Source organism: Pelophylax lessonae, assembly GCF_965119305.1.
Source record: "Pelophylax lessonae genome assembly, chromosome: 1".
In the NCBI taxonomy this organism is placed as follows: Eukaryota; Metazoa; Chordata; class Amphibia; order Anura; family Ranidae; genus Pelophylax; species Pelophylax lessonae.
The window spans coordinates 587851416-587872178 of NC_138768.1; the positions used below are offsets into that span (position 1 = coordinate 587851416).

At 37.6% G+C, this 20763-nt stretch overlaps 1 protein-coding gene across 1 annotated transcript in view; it reads left to right on the forward strand.

Moving 5' to 3' along the window:
• LOC309563930 (melanopsin-B-like) overlaps nt 1-20763 on the forward strand; it is a 341036-nt gene that overhangs the window by 204525 nt on the left and 115748 nt on the right. Inside the window, exons 2-5 of the mRNA XM_082268561.1 lie at nt 1343-1482; nt 5054-5187; nt 14885-15088; nt 16605-16776. Of these exons, the coding sequence (XP_082124687.1) occupies nt 1343-1482; nt 5054-5187; nt 14885-15088; nt 16605-16776 (650 nt within the window). The remainder of the gene's footprint in view (nt 1-1342; nt 1483-5053; nt 5188-14884; nt 15089-16604; nt 16777-20763) is intronic.

Here is a 20763-nt window from a genome sequence, read left to right on the forward strand (position 1 = left end):
GAACTATTTCTGCAGCTGAAAATCCACACCATATAAGAAACGCAGGAGCGTTACACATTCAAGGGCATACACTGCACCCTCTGTGTTACAACAGATGAAATCTTTGATGTCAAACATAGTGCCCATACTAGTGGCGCTGAACTTGAACTTCTTCTCATAGAATGTCTAGTGAGTATGTGAGTGTTTTTAATCCTCGTTTTTAATAAAAACTAAGAGACAGTATTAGGCTATGTGGAGCCTCCCTCTCTTTACATATTATATACTTTGAGCTGATATCCGTACCATCTAGTGGACTTCCGCTGATTCCATCAGATATCATCAACCCCAGATGAGTCACTGAGTATTCACATATTTTTTCACATATATATTTTCTTCTTAATGCAGTTGGCTTTACCTTTATATGTCACAGTCACTTATATTCTGTATACTTTTATTTTCATAGACAGCGCAGCACCACCCTTACATTAGTTTTGATTTTTTTCAGCCACGGATATGCTGACCGGTGCATGCAGCAGTCTATCTAGCTGTTTATTCTATTAGTGATAGCGCGGGGGTACCTTTGTTTTATAGTCTCATTTTTTCTTCTTGATTAAAGCCTTATCTATCCCTCAGAATTTTTGGCATAATAAATATGCTAACATACAGTGCATCAACTGTACAATATTGTTTGTGAAAGAATAAACTGTAATCTTCATTTTTTTAGTAAACACGCCTCATCCGCTTCTGAAATTGTGGCCTAATAAAGCTTCTTACAGCACATTTAAAACCTTTCTTGTCTTTGCCTCTGAAACTGTGGCCTAATAAAGCACATTCGATTGTGTGCATTGAGCCTGTACAGGCTATAACTTCTAAAAAAAATTGCACTCTATTTTTAATTTTTGATAATTTTTGATAAAACCTGCCTTGTGTCTCCCTCCTAATTTGTGGTAGAAAAACTGCTTACATACTGTGTATTGATCATGTATATTTCTGACTATTGTCTCTAAAATAATACACTATAGTTTTTATTTCACAACAAAAGCTGCCTACTATCTTCTACTTAAATTGCAGCCTAAAAACTGTTAACACAGTGTACATTGAGTGTCCACAAATTTTCTGGCTGTTGTCCCTGAAATAAAACTTTCTTAATTTACCTAACTGGTCTCTACCTCTTAAATTGCACTGTACTAAAGTTGCTTACATAATGCCTATTGAGTCTGTGCAACTATCGACACTCTGTGATGACCCAATGTGAACTACTCCTGCAAGTGTTTAAATGAGATTTCATTCTAGTGAAAGGGTCTTTTTAAATGTTTACACGGGTATATCTAATTCCATTTTTTATTTTATCTTTATATCGCAGGCATTGGAGCTTTCATCCCAGAGGGAGATCATACTGCCAGATGTTCCTGAACAAATACTCCACACATTCGGAAGCTGCATTCTTATTATTGGTTCAGTTGGGGTGGTTGGAAACCTTCTTGTTCTCTATGCATTCTATAGGTACTTACAAACATCATTACAGTAATGTAAAGAAGATCAGCTTAATGTAAACAATCCTATCAATATGCATTAATGTATTACAAGCACATGTGTATAGTACAGAATCATCTATTTAAAAGGAAACAGCTTTTTGATCCTCTTACCTCACTGCTAACTGAAAATCACATACTCTTGGCACTAACATTTGGCTGTCAGAGACTATGGGATCTATCTGGAGATCATGGGTTGTATGTCATCAAGTGGTGTATATCATTGCTGAGGAACAGAATTTTTTTTTATTAATAGAAGAAATAGGTACACTTTTACTGACAATTATATTGTAATATGTAAATTGTAGTGCAAATTGATTTTTCATTTAATGTAATTAAACCGTGTGTAGGTGTATTTGTGTGCAATGTCCGCCTGCCCATCTTTTTTTTTTTTTGTATTCTTCAACTTGCTTCTATTTTCTTAATGAACTGTAGCTAAATTAGCCAACATATCACAGAAATTAAATTTAAAAAATGAATTAAATCAGCTAGAAATATAACAAAACACACATACTTTTCTTAGAGGGATGTGACTCCGTGTTATATTTCATAATGTACCCTCTATTATAGCTTATGGAAAACCCATCAGTCATGACAGAAATAAAAAATCTGTAAAGGAGCCTGTAGTTTTGTGTTTTTATATGCTCATAAAATTCTACTATGACTTTTAGTGTATGTTTTGTATGGCCATCTTTTGGGGGGTTATGAGAAATGGTCCTCCCCAAACAGGATATTGTGTCAAACCTGTAGGTAAATAGGATATCCAGAACCTTCGTCAAATGGAAGAGTGGGTCTGATTACAAAGTTGGCAGTACCTTCACACAGGACATGGCCTCATTGGATTCCCTTCCTAGTAAAATACCAGTAATCTAATCAAATTAATTGGAAGCAGAGGAACTACTGCAACCAGCATATAATATTAACCATAAGTATATAAATGCACACCTTTATGAAAATAATACAAGCTTGATATAAGAAATGATTCATACAGTACATATACCAATGTACAAACAAGTACTATCAATAAAAGGCCTAACAAGAGTCCTGGTGGAATTGTGCACATATACTAGGGTATATAACATTATTAATAGAAATACCTCCAGATGAATGTTGCATCAAAGTCCAGTTGCAGGAGCCTCTAAGGATGATCAGGACGTGGCATTTATCTTGGTGTTAGAGACCTGAAGACAAAATCTGTGGTGATGAGAAGATCCTTTAAGTGTTGTCCAACCAGCCTGGGATGCAGCTTCTCACCTACAGAAACTGTGGTGTGGCATTGGAACTCAGAGTTGCCAATATATTCTGCTGCTTAGTCCCTAGAAGTTTCTAATCTGTTATGTAACTGGGCCTCTAACAACCAGAAGCGGCTGTCAGATGCCTAACCCACTCTAGCTTTTGCTGTATATAGAGCCCTGAGCTAAAACTAGCTATAGAGAGAAGAAAAAAAAAAGTTACACACTAAAGGAGTTAATGATAATCTCTGCACTGCAAAAGCAGCATATCATTAAAATGGATGTCCATAATATTCCGGTGATATCAAGAAAAGTCTATGCAAAGTCCATATAACACTACAAGCATAGCGGCAGCTGTCCCAGAGGTGGCCAGCTCTGTGTGTAGGAGATAAGAACAAAGTGGGGAATCACCAGCTAAGTGCAATATTAAACACAAATGTAATTCCTAGATGGTTAAAAACACTTACAAGATGTATGCAGCAAGATCGCTCATCAGTGGAGAAAGCACCATCACTCAATCCCGTCTTGCAAGATTCGCTGGTGTCCTCCTTGTGGCTGTAGATGGGTGAGGGGAAGCCAGGACGTTGTGTACACACAACAGGAGGTCTCCTGGGCCAGCTTTGAATGCACACGTGGGTGGATGTAACATCACAGAGGGGAAGGATCAGTGTTTTAACAGTCCTGTTGTGTGTACGTAGCGTACTGGCTTTATCTCACCCATCTACAGCCACAGGGAGTATACCAGTGGATCTTGCAAGACATGGTTAAGTGATGGTGCTTTTTCCACTGATGAGTATTCTTTCTGCATGCATCTTGTGAGCATTGAGAACCATTTAGGAACTAAATTTGTGTTTAATACTGCACTTAGCTGGCACTTCTCCACTTTGTTCCTAAATCTAGCTTCAGAATCCTAGACCAGAAAGGACAGGGTTAACTAAAATAACAGAAGCTGCATATAAACTCTATTGCAATAAACAGTTTTGCCTACTAGTATACTGGAAGGTGACCACTAAATACAAACAGTAGCACATCTAGCTATCTAGCACTGCGCATATGAAATAATAACAATAGACAACACAGAGATAAGTCTGTCACAGGGAGTTAGATACACACTCCAGAAGCTATGAGCAGCTGAAGTTAAACTATTATACCATGGGAATACTTGCATATTAGTCTCTGCTTCTGATCTTAGTAAAATCCAACAACTTTCCCATGTACAGGACACTTGTCTTCTTTCTCTGGGGTTCCAAAGCCAGCCACTCAGAGACAGAAAGTGCTAATACATAATTATACATAACACTGTGATATAAGCAGCTAACAGTAGAGTGCAGCAGATCCCTACATGTTCATTGTCATTGAATAGACAATGCATAGGTGATTTACTAGAAGAGAAAACATTTTCATGTTGTTTGCTGTTACAGCTGAACTCCAGGCCAATCAAAAATAATAAAGACTGCAAAAGTCACATTTGGTGTGTGTTACATGCATAAGTATCCAATAAAGAGTAATCACTATCGCCTTTCTGTAAACGCCTGTTTTTTCCCAAGTTTCCCAGCCAGGGAACCCCTCTCAGTAACATTCATACAAGACAGGTTACATACATCCCAGTGAGCTTTTGTTTACCTCAGAACTGTTTATCGCCCTCATATAGGTCAAATGAAATGCAAAAGCATTTTAAAGCAGATTGCTGCAGCTCTAGAAGTACAGTAGGTAAATGCTGCACAGAAGGACCTGTCAGTGAACTTTTAGTGATCTCAAAAGCATCGTAAAATAATGTTATATGCAAGCAGAATGCATCTAAAAGTACTGTAAGCTGCATTTGCCCAAAAGCCCAAAGCTTGTCAATATACGTAGATCCTAAAAGTGATTTCAGATTTATCAATGGTGGACAATAAGTTACTCATAACTCATTTTACTACATGTTTGGAGTTCAGCTTAAACATTTACCCGGATACGGAGGAAGACGTTTTTGGTGTATTCTACATAATGGATTAGAAAACATGGCATTCATACAATTCATACAAATGACTGCCTCCTTTCATTTCTGACATTTTTAATAACATATCACATAGTGTTAAGACTGCTAAGACTTTGTGAACTGCCAATATGTGAGTGATATTCCAATGCTAATATCCTAAAGTTGTACTAAAAGCTGTAATTTAGTGCTTGGCTAACACTTCTCCTCACAGGGGGGCATGTCTTCTAAGTCATACTGGGTTAAAGAAAGGTGTCTTGAGATATGATTGAACTCAGCTTTCTATGTTTTAAATCATTAAGTAACTTTCTTAGTTCTCCTCATTTTATTTTCAGTAACAAGAAGTTAAGAACAGCCGCAAACTACTTCATAATGAATTTGGCAGTGAGTGATTTGCTCATGTCATCCACCCAAGCACCTATATGTTTTCTGAACAGCTTCAACCGCCAATGGATTCTTGGAGAAATAGGTACTAAGCCAGTTTTTCATTTATATGACAAATATACATATATATGCATCACTTACAGTTTTTAGTGAATTACTAATTACTAGAGCCATATGTTATTCTGTATACTCTGTTCACAACCTATCCTCAGCTATCACCATGAATTACCTCCTTTTATGCAGCTTATATTCATATTTCTGCTTTTAATATAGTTCTAATTTACAAACCAATTAAGCTGATATGTATCATTTTCGGCTTCTGGCCATTCTGTTAGTAAAATTCATTAATGATGAAACTATTGGTCATATGTCAGTCATTGTAAAATAAATAAGATGCGCTGTTTTTGACTGAGGTATTATCCTAAAAGTGATTAGGTAGCAGATTCAATAAACAATGTGCAATAAGCAAAATCAATCAATAGTGAATACTCAAATGGCAAAGTGTCACTAGATAAGTGAAACTCTTGTTGCCTAGAATGGTGTAACAAGTAAATTACATTAAAAATAATTTATTTGTGAATAAAATCTGTGAAGAATTGCGCTGGATTGGAGTTGGCAAATTGACATCAACTAGCGTGGACAGCACTGCAGGCGGCCATGCAAGATTTTATCCCATATCGCTCGATATCATTGTGCTTGATGTAAATGCAATTTGTATTTAATAAACCAGTTTTATACACATTAATACACTATGAGCTATCTTTTATAACGACATGATGTGATTAACGAGATTAAGGATCACCATAAGCCTGGATACATTGGAGCACTGGACTATTTATGAACTTTTTATACCATTTATTATTTGTCATTTTTTGTGAACAGATCGTGTCATCTTATTCAGAAACAAATTATTTTTGATGTAATTCACTTGTTACACCGTTCTAAGCAACAAGAGTTTAACTTATCTAGTAACACTTTGCCATTTGAACATTCACTATTGATTGATTTTGCCTATTGCACATTGTTTATTGCTTCTGGTACCTAATCACTTTTAGGATAATATCTCAGTCAAAAACAGCGCATTTTATTCATTTTACAACATCTTTTACTCCTCACTATTCAAGGAGTGTTTGATTGCAGCAGTTTTTTGATTTCACATATTTGCAGCTGAGCACACCTTTTGTATTGTTCATATGTCAGTCATGTTTTATGAATGAACTTTTTTTATTCTGTGATTGCCTTCCTTACCGACATCTTCTGACGTCACTCCTTTCTTCTTTAGCAGCTTCTTGGACTGCCACTGGCACTCCATCCATTTGCCTGCATCAAAAAGCTGCTTCTGAATGTGACGTCATGAAGATGGCGGAAGACAGTTTCATCTAGATGAAATACAAATACAGGTATGTTAGCTTTGTGGCTTTCTTAACAATGGATAGAAATGTAGCTGGTTAAATATAGGAATATATATTTTTAATTACGTTAGGTAAACCTGTAGACTTACCTTCAAAAATGGGTCTCAGAGCCAAAGAACAGACATCTCCAGGCGCATACTTGTATCTATGTGTAAGGACACTGCCCTTAACCTTTTTTCTTTATGTACAAATTATTTTCAGCCGCACTAACCCTTTTCTACTCAGCTTTTGTACCAAATCACCACTAATGTGATCAAACTATTTTCCATATATATATATATATATATATATATACAGAATTATAACTAAAAATTAATATGAGCTCATATACAGTAGCTTCTCCAATTCATGAAAATATATACTCAAAACTAAAATCTTATAAAAGTAAAAATCCTATAAAAAATGGATATGTGCCCATAAATCTTAACAAACCATAAATATATCCCCAAGTAAAAAAAAATTACATAAAGTGCAATTGCAGATAAAATGCCACATTTTATAAAGTGCGTAATGCTTCGTATAAAACACAAAAGTTCAAGTGTCTACTTTCAGTGTTATGAAATAAAAAATGAAGTGCTCATTCAATGTGTCCTCTCCTCCACTGTCTGTCACCACATGAATATCCTTCACTTCTCACTCACCAGATGATTTGATCCACTCAGCCCTGGATCAACTTGCACTCATAGAAAACAACTGGGAGTTTCCATCACTCCTCCACCCCTGGTCCACCATCAAATCTGGTCCCTTTAACTCTTCCTCTTCTTCTTCTCACATACTCATGCAGACTCAGTAACACTTACATTACTCTATGCTGTCTCCCAGCACCCTCTGCCCCTATGCATTTCGTCCTTGCCAATGAGCTATGTGTTCTTTCAAAAATAAAAGAGGAATATTATGTTATGGCATTCCTTTCTGCTTTTCCCGTGGCCTGCATGACTGTGATAGGAAGGAGATGTGTTAAAAGCACCAGCCTTGAGATATTGAAGGAGATGTGGATGACCCTGGTGGACATGGAGTGGAGGAGTGGTGGAAACCCCCAGTTGTTTTCTATGAGCGCAAGTTGACCCAGGGTTGAATGGGTTAAAACATCTTGTGAGTGAGGAGTAAAAGAGGAGGATATTCACATGGTGATGGACAGTGGAGGAAAGGACACATTTATTGAGCACTTTTTTTTTAATCATAAGACTAAAAGTGGACACTCAAACATTTGTGTTTTACACGAAGCACTGAGCACTTTCTCTGCAATTGCACTATGTTTATTGATATACTTTTGTTATGGTTTATGGGCACATGCGGTATTATATTTTACAGGATATTTACTTTCATATTAATTTTTTTTTCTTTATATATTTGTATGAATTGGAGAAACTAAACGATTTTTAGTTGAAGCATTGTGTATGCAGTATATGTGGAAAAAATGTTGTTCTCTTTGGTATTGTGTCTTTCTGATGCTACCAGTTGGTCAGGGAGTGTCTGGAGGAAGCTCCAGGGCAGGTCACTAGTAGAAAGAGCAGGAAAGCATGTTAAAATAAACAGCAGCTCCCTAGGAGGTCATTGTTTCATACAGATTATGTTCACAGTCCTCTGGGGACACAAGAAAAAAATGATCATACATTTCAAAATAACCACAGAAGAAAGAAGGCATCTGGTGGCCTGGTGGATCTGTTGCTACTTTAAAAGCATAGTGAGTCCACAGGTTGTGAATGTACAGAGCTGTACTGTATATTACTATTAGGGATGAGCTTCGAGTTCGAGTCAAACATTGGCTGTTCGCTTGTTCGTCAAATGACTCTCTCTTATCATGGACTCTCTGACTTCTGAATTCCAATAAATAAATCACTGGCTGGCAGGGGGAATTGAACTCACAGCTCTTATCATTGCAAGCCCAGTATTCTACCACCTATGCCACCAAGCCTGCTTAAACTCAGTGCACTCTCCCTAACTTTTATCTCATCCACTGTGTGTAGGGTGAGCTATGAATTAGTTAGTTAGGCAGGGAAAGTGTGTTCAACCTGACTGTACTTGACAGTGGTTGAGCTGGTAGAATAACAGACTTGCAATTGTGATGGTTGTGAGATTGAATCCCTTGGCCAGTGGGTCATTAATAAGTGGAATTTTATAATTAATAATACATTGCTAGCAGGGAGACATATTTTTTCTTTTTAGTTTGTTGAGATCAAAGTTATTTATATATATGGTTGTGGGGGTCTGTGGGGGAGGCTTATTGGAATCTGGAAGCCCCCTTTAAGAAGGGGACCCCCAGATCCCCCCCCCATGTGAATGGATATTGGGTACATGGTACCCCTACTAAATCATCAAAAAAGTGTACAAAAAAATAATGACAAAAGCCAGTTTTGGAAAAGTCCTTTATTAAAAAATAAAAAAAATACTGTCCCCCAATGATCCGCCTGTCGCCAGTCCGCCCGAAAAATAGAAAAAAAAAATAGAAGAAGCTCCTGCTTCCCTGGACGCTTCCCATGGAATGAGCTTTTTTGATTTTGACAGCTCTTATATAGTGACCTGACGTCACAAGCCATCCCATAATGCACTGCTCAGGTGCAGTATATAAATGACTGATGTCAGTCATTTATTCACTGCACCTAAGCAATGGATTATGGGGCGATGTCAGAGCCCCTATAAAAGAGCTGTCAAACTCATATAGGAGTTAGTTAGCCAGAAAGAGGCCAAGGTAAATCATCTGGCTCGGTGGCTTACCTGGTAGAATAACGGGCTTGCAAACGAAAGGCTGTGAGTTTGAATCCCCAGGGCAGTGAGTGATTAATATTAATTATGGAGAACATAACCAATCATACCAACTTAAAAATTAACTGTTGGGTTTTTTCTGTCTTTACAAGACTTATGGTATGACGAAAACATTATTAATAAATGAATCTAAAATTGAGATTTTTGTTCAGTTTTTTTATTGGGAGATTTCTAAAAAAGAATTGTCTGTTTTATTTTTTGGAGTGGAGCTCAGCATTAATAAATTGGTCATGCCTACAAGAATCAGATTAATTTATTTATGTGAGTCCTCATCTGGGAAAACATGAGTATGGTCTACTTAACATTTTCATTTCGTAAAAAACATCACCCTTTTAAATGTTACATAATGTAACAAAGTTCTATATCATTTACAAGAAAATAGCTTTTTTTCCTCTTCTTCTCCTGTTTACTAAGGCTCTTCCACAGGGATGATCTCTACTTAAGCATCCCTTTGTTTCATGCATAGTGGACCCAATATATAAGCATCTTATCCGCCAGCGTCTAGTTCTCCCGTATAGGCGTACGGATTCCATTTCCTTTTATCAACAATGTTCTTCTGTTATGGCATGATTAATGTGCTCGTTGACATGCTAAATGTTTTGTAATTAGCTATAATTTCTCTACTTGATGTACAACTGTTACTGGCTTGCAAGTCATTGATATTATACTTTTATCTGTATATCTGATTGCAGGTACACACTGCATTCCTTTAAACTTTTCAATAAAAATGTATTGAAAGAGAAATTAGCATAAAGAAGTAGTAAGATTAGGATATGTGTACATAAGTTTTATTGCGGGTGGCATACCTATGGCTTTATTTGGAACATTCTTATAACTTCTTTTGGTGCTAAATGTTTCCATTTCAGAACAGAACACAGGAATGAGTAACAGTGGTCTTTCTAATGACTTCAATTTAGTATTTTATAAAAGAAAACAATGTCAGAATAAAACCACCCTTTAACTGCCCATGTGCTTGTGCCCTGTACCTGGCCATATACATATGCGGCCAGAAAAAAGAAAGCAACATGACCAATCTGGCCATAGCTTGAAACAGTCAGGCTGTGTGAAGTTGCACAATAAGCACTTCCTTTTAACAATAGAAAACATTTTTGCAAAAAAAAAAAGAACAAACCTGGAAAATTGGAACAAAACTGGAAAATTGAATGTTAGAAACTGACTTTTCAACTGATATCTGATCATTTCCTTTTTTATGAAGAAAAAGAAAAAAAGCTCCCACCATGTGTGCAATGTAATTATATTTTTTTGTTGATTTAGGAAGAAAATGATAGCTCTCTTTGAATTGCAAGATGTTTCCAGGTGGTCATGTGTCTAACCTCCTATAGTTCTTTAAGAAACATCTGCCTATTTTGGTCACATTAAAGCAGATGGTAACCCATTTCTTCTTCTTTAAAAAAAAGTAGACTATAAACCATGCTTATAACCATTGGACATTATTAGCCCTTTAGAAAATATATGTAAATGCCTATTTTATTTGTTTTTATTGGCTGTGGGGGATATTTACTAAAACTGGAGACTGCAAAATTTGGTGCAGCTCCATATTGAAACCACCTTCCAAGTTTTATTGCCAAAGCTTAATTAAACAAGCTGAAGTTAGAAGCTTATTGGCTACAATGCACAGCTGCACCAGATTCTGAGTGCACCAGCTTTAGTAAATCCCCCCTGTGTGACTGCCTCCAGTGTCCTTTCCCAATACAATGTTTTGAGAACCAGGAGTGAATTGTCGCTTCCTGGTCCATGACTTTTAACCTTTTCTGCCATTGCCCACTGCTGTAGGTGAAAATCAGTGGGTGCATTATTTCTCTGATCCTCTCCTAATCTTCAGCAGTTGGAAGAAGAAAAACTTAGAGCATGTTGACACAAGGCACATCAGCATGCACACTATAATGCATGCACAGGTTTAAATGGGCCCTTACAGGCATACTGTGCAAGAACACATCTTTCTTTAGACCTTTCTTAAAGCAGAAGTAAATCCATCAATGAAACAGTTTAAAAAAACAGGTACATTTCCGGCATGCTGGAAATGTTAACTGTCACATTGGTTGCGCTCTCAACCAAAAACTGTCAAACCATCCAATGGCTGGTGTCCTAACTGATCACATCAGGGACATTGTGTGAACATTGTCACCCTACAAAAATAACTTTTTTTCTGAATGAGAGTGACTGGTAGAATCCACAGGCAAAATTGCTACATCAAAAATTAGAATGGCTATGCAAAATACAGTTAACCACTTGCCATCCTGCTCACAGTAATTATATAATGTGGACGGGTGGCACAGCCAGGCACAATCACGTACCTGTATGTTGCTGGCTGATGGGTACACCATGTGCCGCTCCCATAACCACTGTGTCCACCACAGTGGATTGTGGCTCCGGGTACCTGGCCACTTTGAGCCACCGGGGTATCACGTGATCACTATGTGATCACATGATCACAATGTAAGCACAACTGCTTTGAATGGATTTCATTAATACCAGCTGTGCTTAGTATTGTGATGCCATTATTGGCCCATAGCCACCACATGGTACCTGGGCCAATCACAGCACGCTGTACCATGTGATAGCTGTGGGCCAATCACAGCACACAATAGTAATCACATCTGTTATGAATATAACTCATTCATGACAGTTCAAAACATGCTGTTACAGTGATCATCAGTAATCAAGTGTAAAGAAATTAAAAAATCTCTGAACTACTCTGATGAAAGCATGTAAAAAATAGTATTAAAACAGGGTTACAAAATGTAACAAAAAGTTATTTATTCTTTTTTTTTATTTTAAACATACTGTCATCAGTCAGTATCCTTGATCACCGCCACAGCAATCATATGACGATGCTGTACTGCACTGGTGACAGTATGTAAAAAAATGTGAAAAAAAACTATTTTGTTTAATTTCTTCATATTCCTAAAAATTGTGACAGAAAATGACTACTTTAAAAAACTCGCCATGCTTCTTACTAAATACCTCAGACTGTCTACTTTCCAAAAAGTGGCCATTTGGGGGGTATTTGTTGTACTGCCCTGGCATTTTAAGGGCCTTTAAGGAATAAGATAGGCTGTCCATACATGAGGATTGATCAATTTTCAAATATACAGTATATACTATAGTTTGTAGACATCAACAATTTCACACAAACCAATAATATACAATTTTTGGGATTTTATTTTTAACAAAGACATGTAGCAAAATAAATTTTTGCCTACAATTTTTAAGAAATTTGATTTTAATAAATATGTTTTATAATGGAAAACAGAAAATATTGTTTTGTTTTTTTTTAAATCTTCAGTATTTTTTTTATTTACATAAGAAAAAATAAAAAACGCAGTGGAGGTCAAATACCACTAAAAGAAAGCTCTATTTGTGTGAAAAAATATATAAATGTATTTCCGTACAGTGCTGCATGACTGCGCAATTGCCAGTTAAAGTAGAAAAGTGCTGACTAGCAAAAAATTACCTGGCCATGAAGAGGCTGGGGGGGAGGCAGAGCAGAGAGCCAGTGACTGACAGACACCATCTCTCTGCTCAAGGAGCTGTAAGAACTGAGCGATTGGTGGTGTTCAATTGCTCGGTTCTCAGTGTTAGGGCCGGCGGGGGACAGATGCAGCATCGGACTGAAGCTGCATCCACCTAGGTAATTATGATTCTGAAAAAAAAACAAATCCCATACTTCTCTTTTAACCATGTAATGGCACAGAAAAAAAAAACAATACAATAGGAATAGCACTACCATGGCAGAATTAGTAACCGCATGTATGAGATCAAATATACAGCATGAGAATGGTTGTTGCACCTATGTCTGTATAAATGGCATGCAGACACATATTGGCACATCTTCAGTGAGCGAATCGATACCCCAAAATTAAGAATCCCCTTTAGAGTAAATAAATAAGGCATTGGTATGCAGAAAACCACCCACGCCATGGGGCAAAACTGATTTTAGAGTAGAGGAGCACACCAATATGCAGAAACTTCCTGGCACTGTATAGAAATATATACCCTCAGTGTGCAAAAAGGATCCACGATAAACACAGCAGCACTGCAAACTGCAAGCTCAAATTTTTTAAACTGGCCAAAAAAAATGATATGATAACCAAAGTCCATGATTTTTATGTTCACGTACTGTACATACAATTTAGATTAAAATAAAAAAAAAGGGTGCAAAGTGTTAGAACATTCCTTTATTTGAGAAATACATACATGTGCAAATGCATAGGGTAGTTGGTTGGTGGTTCTCAGAAACACAGCAGTGGTGAATAAAGATGCAACCTGTTTCTGTAGCTCATAATTTTATCTATACTGCTGAATAACTGGAGCAGCAGGGCGAGTCAAACTCACTTTACCTTGGGCACCCTAGCACTAGCCTCCCTAGTGGTTCTGCTGTCCTGATGGTAACCTTGCTTCTGCTTATTAGCTAAATCACAAGCTACAGTGAAAAGGAGCTCAGTGGGTTTAAGTTGTCTCACCACCTGTGGTTACCTTATTTCCAGCTTTTGGAACTTGTTTGAGGAACATATTTTTTTATTACTAATATAATTAGCTTTAAGTGTGAAAATAAAGTATGTTGACATCAATGTTACTTTTCATTTAACCAATGTGCATTGTTTACATCACTTAGTTTTAGTATGTTTGTTGCATCAAAACCTAAAATCCAATCCTTCTTTAAAAAATGTATCTGGAAGGATTTGCATTTACGTGCACACTATGCATTCTGTTTCAGCATAGTCTGCTATACTGTACACTATCATAACAGGAGCTGTAATAGCACCTTCCTTAAACTTAAACCTACTTCTGAACTCTAAACAGTCCAGCTGAGACTAATGCAAACTGTATTGTAATTCCAAGTAGTTTGAAATGTTCAGAATAAGCTTTCAGGTGTAAAGGATTTTGTTGGTGCTACAGTATGTGTTGCCATGTAGAAAACAATCCTGGTTTGAAGTCAATATAATTTACTTTTTGTCTGTGAATGGCGTGCAGGAAAGGATAGTAATTTTCAGCACCACCTAGGGGAAATGATAGATCTAATCTGCCATTTCTAGTCTGGAAAAGAGAATAGCATATTTTTTGAACTGATTGTTTTTTTTTAGGCTACTTCTGTTTCAAGGTAGAGCCTTAGGGTGACAATAGACTTTAAGTCTGCCATGTATGCAAGCTTTAGCTGCCAAATGATCATTTTTATGAACAACTATTGTAAAACATGCAAGCTCTTTTAGATAAACTTGCCTGTTTTTGTCCATGGGGTGGGAAGAATTAGCTTTGGAATAGCTGACTATCTAAAAATAATAGCATTACACAGAGAAAACTGAGTAGCTTTGGGCAGGAAGATTTGGAGGTTATAGCTGTCTCCAAATTCTTAGGTACCTATAGATAACTTTAAAAAGTTAAATATTATAGAGTTTGTTGAGGGTGGGGACCAAAATTACACTTCCTATATTGTGATGTTTATGTGCCAGGAGCCTAAATTTTTGTTAGTTTGTTTCCTGATCTAGGAATTGTGATCTATTTTAATTTGTTTACAAAACTCTGGTGGAATAATATTATAATATTTTCCTTCTTTGATTTTCATTTGTGTTCTGATTTTATGCCTAGCTTGTAACATCTATGCATTCTGTGGAGCTCTGTTTGGAATAACATCTATGATGACTTTACTGGCTATTGCTGTTGACCGGTATCTGGTAATCACCAAACCCCTACAATCCATACAATGGTCATCCAAGAAACGAACAGTACAAGTCATTGTTCTAGTCTGGCTGTATTCTTTAATGTGGAGCATGGCACCAATACTTGGCTGGAGTAAGTTGAATAATTTTAACAAGCCGTATTAAAGAGGCACTCAGACTGATTAAATGTTCATGGATAAACCAGAGACTTAATTCAAAAGGAGATTTAATATTGTGTAATGTTACTAAGATAAGTAGACTCGTTGTTTTAGATATTGTATTACTTACAAAGCCTTTGAATTCTGTCACAGGATTTATGAATATCTCTTTTTAATTGTGACGTAAAGGAACATGACCTATTAATGGGAAACTCTTTACTATTAGACAATTTTAAATCTTTATGGCAAAGTTAGATAATTTGGTAATGGTTACAATATTCAAAATGCATTATATAATATTTTTTTTCCAGTGGCACTAGGATCTGTAAAGAAAATTGTGAAAATGAAAAATAGTAATACAGAGGTTATCCAGAGGAGGTTGTATTTTTGTATTCAAAAGATTGTAACTGAACTATCAGTACAACCTTACACCGTACAATTATTTTGTGTGTTTTATATGACTTCAGGAAAAAAATATATTTTGTTCCCTCATAGGGACTCCTTATACTATCGGACTCCTTGCTGATAATATCTGCAGCAAAATATTTTTTAACATACTGTATTGGAACATCATGTTTCATAATATTAAATACAGCAATAGTTTGTGAAAGAAGTATTTATATACTGGTCTCTGTGGTTCCTCCCACCAGCCCCTAAGTCACTACTGGGTCCTTCAGTGTCATATGGGTTGACAGGAAGAATCCCATGAAAGTAGATGACACTGTCCAACTCACCTCAGATGTCCAATAGTGCCAGTAGTGAATGAAGTTTTGGCTCACCAGTAACCAGATATATACATACAATGGTATTTTCACAAGATATTGCCCCTGAATTTTTTTCCCCCTATCACTTTAAAAAAGCATTATTTAGAAAATGTCAATGTAATTTCCCAAACAAGAACCACACACAACACACACTGTTATAAATGTGTTCATTAGAGAGAAATTTTCTATCCCTTTCCTTCAAATGTTATTGTCACTACAGTCAAAAACAAACGGTGATTTGGCCCCAAAGAAAATCAATCATTCTGAAAATGAACTTTTGAAAGAAATGTAGGAAGGTTCATAATTACTCAATAAAGTACAGTCCTTGACTCAACACCTGGTAGGACACTTAGTGAAGAATCAATCCATTTATGGTTACCTTAGGGAGATTACTACACCTTGGAATTTTCCAACTCGGTTAGGAGAGGGAAGGAATGTGTTAACAATGCATTCTATATAGCCCATCTTAATGATGGGGCTGCCTCACTGGCCAATAGGAATGTGTGGCAGAAGGTAGTGAGCAGATAAGCTGTAACACTACCAGGAAATATTGGAACTTTTCCCTTCAAAGCAGCTTTGTCCTCCATCTTAGCAGCAGGCTTTGGAGACTCAAAGAGATAATTGAGCAAACTCTGGGTACCCGACAGCAGATTTTATTTTATTATTTTTTTTAAATCTCTTACAAATACTGTTGTTTGGATAATTAATACTTCCTACTTTTCCTTAGGTTCCTATGTACCTGAGGGTTTGATGATATCATGCACATGGGACTATACAACAGCCACAACAGCAAACAAAAGTTACACTATGATGCTATGCTGCTTTGTGTTCTTCATCCCGCTGCTTGTGATTTCACACTGTTATCTTCTAATGTTCCTGGCAATTAGAAGTACAGGCAGGTAAGAGACCATTCCCTGGTAATTACCACTGATGTTTATTTATTTATTTTTTATTTATTTATATATACATATTATTAAAAAACAGTAGATATTCTGGTTTCCCCAAAATGTTGCAATTTTGGTAAATGTACTGTATAAAAGTCACACTGGATGGTGAAATTAAGGCAGTTTCTCAAGGTTCAATTGTGCAGTGGGCTTTAAATATCTTCTAAAGAATACAAAATCCCCTTTCACCTTTCATGGACCTATTGTTGTGCCAAAACAGCCACTTAACCACTTAAGCCCCGGAGGATTTGGCTCCTCAAAGACCAGAGGTCTTTTTTCAACTTGGCACTTCGTGACTAAAACTGACAATTGCGCAGTCATGCAATGCTGTACCCAAACGAAATTTACGTCCTTTTTTTTTCCCACAATCAGAGCTTTCTTTTGGTGGTATTTGATCATTTCTGGGCTTTTTATTTTTGCGATATTAACTACTTGCCTACTGTGCACTTAAACCCCCTTCCCATCCAGACCAATTTTTAGCTTTCAGCGCTCTCACACTTTGACTGACAATTGCGCGGTCATGCTACACTGTACCCATATGAAATTTTTATCATTTTTTTCACACAAATAGAGCTTTCTTTTGGTGGTATGTAATCACCTCTGGGTTTTTTTTTTGATAGGCGGCACTGATAGGCGGCCCTGATGAGCACTGATAGGCGGCACTGATGAGCACTGATAGGCGGCACTGCTGGACACTGAGAGGTGGCACTGCTGGGCACTGAGAGGTGGCACTGAGAGGTGGCACTGAGAGGTGGCACTGAGAGGTGGCACTGCTGGGCACTGAGAGGCGGCACTGACGGGCAGCACTGATGGGCACTGATAGGCGGCACTGATGGGCACTGGCGGATGGCACTGATGGACACTGACGGGTGGCACTGATGAGCACTGATGGGCGGCACTGATGAGCAGCACCATTAGTGCCCACACTCAGTGCCCACCATAGTGCTGCCAGTCAGTGCTCATCAGTGCCTAGATGAGCAGGCACTGATGGGCACTGACTGACAGCACTATGGGCACTGATTGTGGGCATTGATGGGGGGCACTGATGGCGGGCACTGTGGGCACTGATGGTGGCAATTTGTGTATGTGTTTTACCTCTAGTAATCAGGGCACTGGTGATTACTACAGGTATACCACATGTGTGAGACTTTTTGGGAACCTAGCTGTGTACAGGACCCCGAAAACTAATCAACACTCTCAGGTTTTCTAATGGCGTAAATTGTGCATTTCACCTCTGCACTACCTGTCACAGTTTCGGAGGCCCTAATATTTCAAGATAGCACAAAACACCCCTAAATGAGCCCATTTTGGAAAGTAGACACCCCAATCTATTTGCTGAGAGGCATGGTGAGTCCATGGAATATTTTATATTTTGCCACAAGTTCCGGGAATTATATATATATTTTTTTTTTTTACACAAAGTTGTCACTAAATTATATATTGCTCACACATGCCATGGGTATATGTGAAATTACACCCCAAAATACATTCTGCTGCTTCTCCTGAGTACAAGGATACCCCATGTGTGAGACTTTTTTGCAGTCTAGCCGAGTACAGGACCCCGAAAACCAATCCCCACTTTCAGGCTTTCCAAGGGCGTAAATTGTTGATTTCACTCCTGACTACCTATCACAGTTTCGGAGGCCATGAAATGCCAAGACAGCACAACCCCTCCCCAAATGACCCCTTTTCGGAAAGTAGATACCCTAAGCTATTTTCAGAGAGGCATGTTGAGTGTTTTGCAGATCTGACTTTTTGTCACAAAGTTTTGGAAATTGAAAAAAGAGGGGAAAAAATGCATTTTCCTGTTTTTTCTTCATTTTCCAAAAAAAATGAGAGCTGAAAAATACTCACCATGACTCTCAGCAAATAGATTGATAGATAGAGTGTCTACTTTGTAAAATGGGGTAATTTGGGGGGGGGGTTTGTGCCATCTTGGCATTTCATGGCCTTCAAAAGTGTGATAGGTAGTAAGGAGTGAGATCAACAATTTACGCCCTTAGAAAGCCAGAAGGTGCGGATTGGTTTTCAGGGTCCTGTACATGGCTAGACTGCCAAAAAGTCTAACACATGGGGTATCCCTGTGTTTTGTGCTATCTTGAAATTTCAGGGCCTCTGAAACTGTGACTGTACAGAGGTAAAATAAGCAATTTACGCCATTAGAAAACCTGAAGATGGGGATTGGTTTTCGGGGTCCGTACACAGCTAGGCTCCCAAAAAGTCTCACACATGTGTATCCCTGTACTCAGGAGAAGCAGCAGAATGTATTTTGGGGTGTCATTTCACATATATCCATGGCATGTGTGAGCAATACATCATTTAGTGACAACTTTGTGTAAAAAAACAAAAAAAAAAATAAATAATAATATTCCTGAAACTTGTGGCAAAATATGAAATATTCCATGGACTTACCATGCCTCTCAGCAAATAGCACAGAGTGTCTACTTTGCAAAATGGGGTAATTTGAGGGGGTTTTGTGCTATCTTGAAATTTCAGGGCCTCTGAAACTGTGACAGGTAGTGCAGAGGTAAAATAAGCAATTTACGCCATTAGAAAACTTGAAGATGGGGATTGGTTTTCGGGGTCCTGTACACAGCTAGGCTCCCAAAAAGTCTCACACATGTGGTATCCCTGTACTCAGGAGAAGCAACAAAATATATTTTGGGGTGTCATTTCACATATACCCATGGCATGCGTAAACAATATATCATTTAGTGACAACTTTCTGTAAAACAAAAAAACAAAAAAAAAAACAAATTGTCATCTTCCCGAAACTTAGGGCAAAATATGAAATACTCCATGGACTCAATATGCCTCTCAGCAAATAGCTTTGGGTGTCTAATTTTCAAAAAGGGGTCATTTGGGGGGTGTTTAAACTGTCCCGGCATTTTATGCTCAATCTTAACCACACATCACCCACTCTTCTAACCACTTGAAAACCAAGCCTTTTCTGAGACATTTTATTACATGAAAAAATATTTTTTTTTACTAGAAAATTACTTTGAACCCCCAAACATTATATATTTCTTTAAAGCAGAGGCCCTATAGAACAAAATGGTGGATGTTGCAAATGTTTTTGTCACGCGGTATTTACGGACAGATTTTCCAAACGCAATTTCTGCGAAAACAATTTTTTTTAAAATGTATTGCACAAATACACTATATAATTCCAAATTGTTTGGTAAAATTTAAAAGATGATCTTATGCAGAGTACATAGATACCAAACATGACATGCTTTAAAAATTGCGCACGCCTGTGCAGCGGCAACAAACTACGCACATTTTTAAAAGCATTTAAAAGTCTTTACAGGTTACCACTTTAGACTTACAGAGGAGGTTTACTGCAATAATTACTGCACTCGACCTGGCGTTTGCGGCGATACCTCACATGCATGCTGCAATTGCGGTTTACATATGACACTAGACCAACCCTTTCGTGCGCCTTTGCGCGCAAGCATGGGGGGACAGGGGTGCTTGATTTTTTATTTTTATTTTTTTGTTTTGCTTTTTTATGTTATTTTGACACCTTTCCTTTCATTTTTTTTTTTTATCGTTTTTATTGTTAACACAGTGAATTTAAATATCCCCTATGATAGCAATCTGTAGTGACAGGTACTCTTTTGTTTAAAAATTGGGGTCTTTTAGACTCTAGATCTCTCCTCTGACCTTAACGCATCTGACCACACCAAAATTGTTGTGATAAAATACTTTCTCAAATTCCCAATGGCGCTGTATATTTCTGACGAAACAGAAGTCATGAAATGCTCGTAGCTTCCGGTATCTTAGGCCATAGAGATGATTGGAGCAATTCTCATCTCCAATCAGCTCTATGGTTAGATAATTGAACCACCGGCTGCACTCTCGGGTTAACCGGTGGGACAGGAGAGCCCGAGAAAAACCACGGAAGGCGTCCCCTCCCACTGCATGTAAAAACAGTCTAGC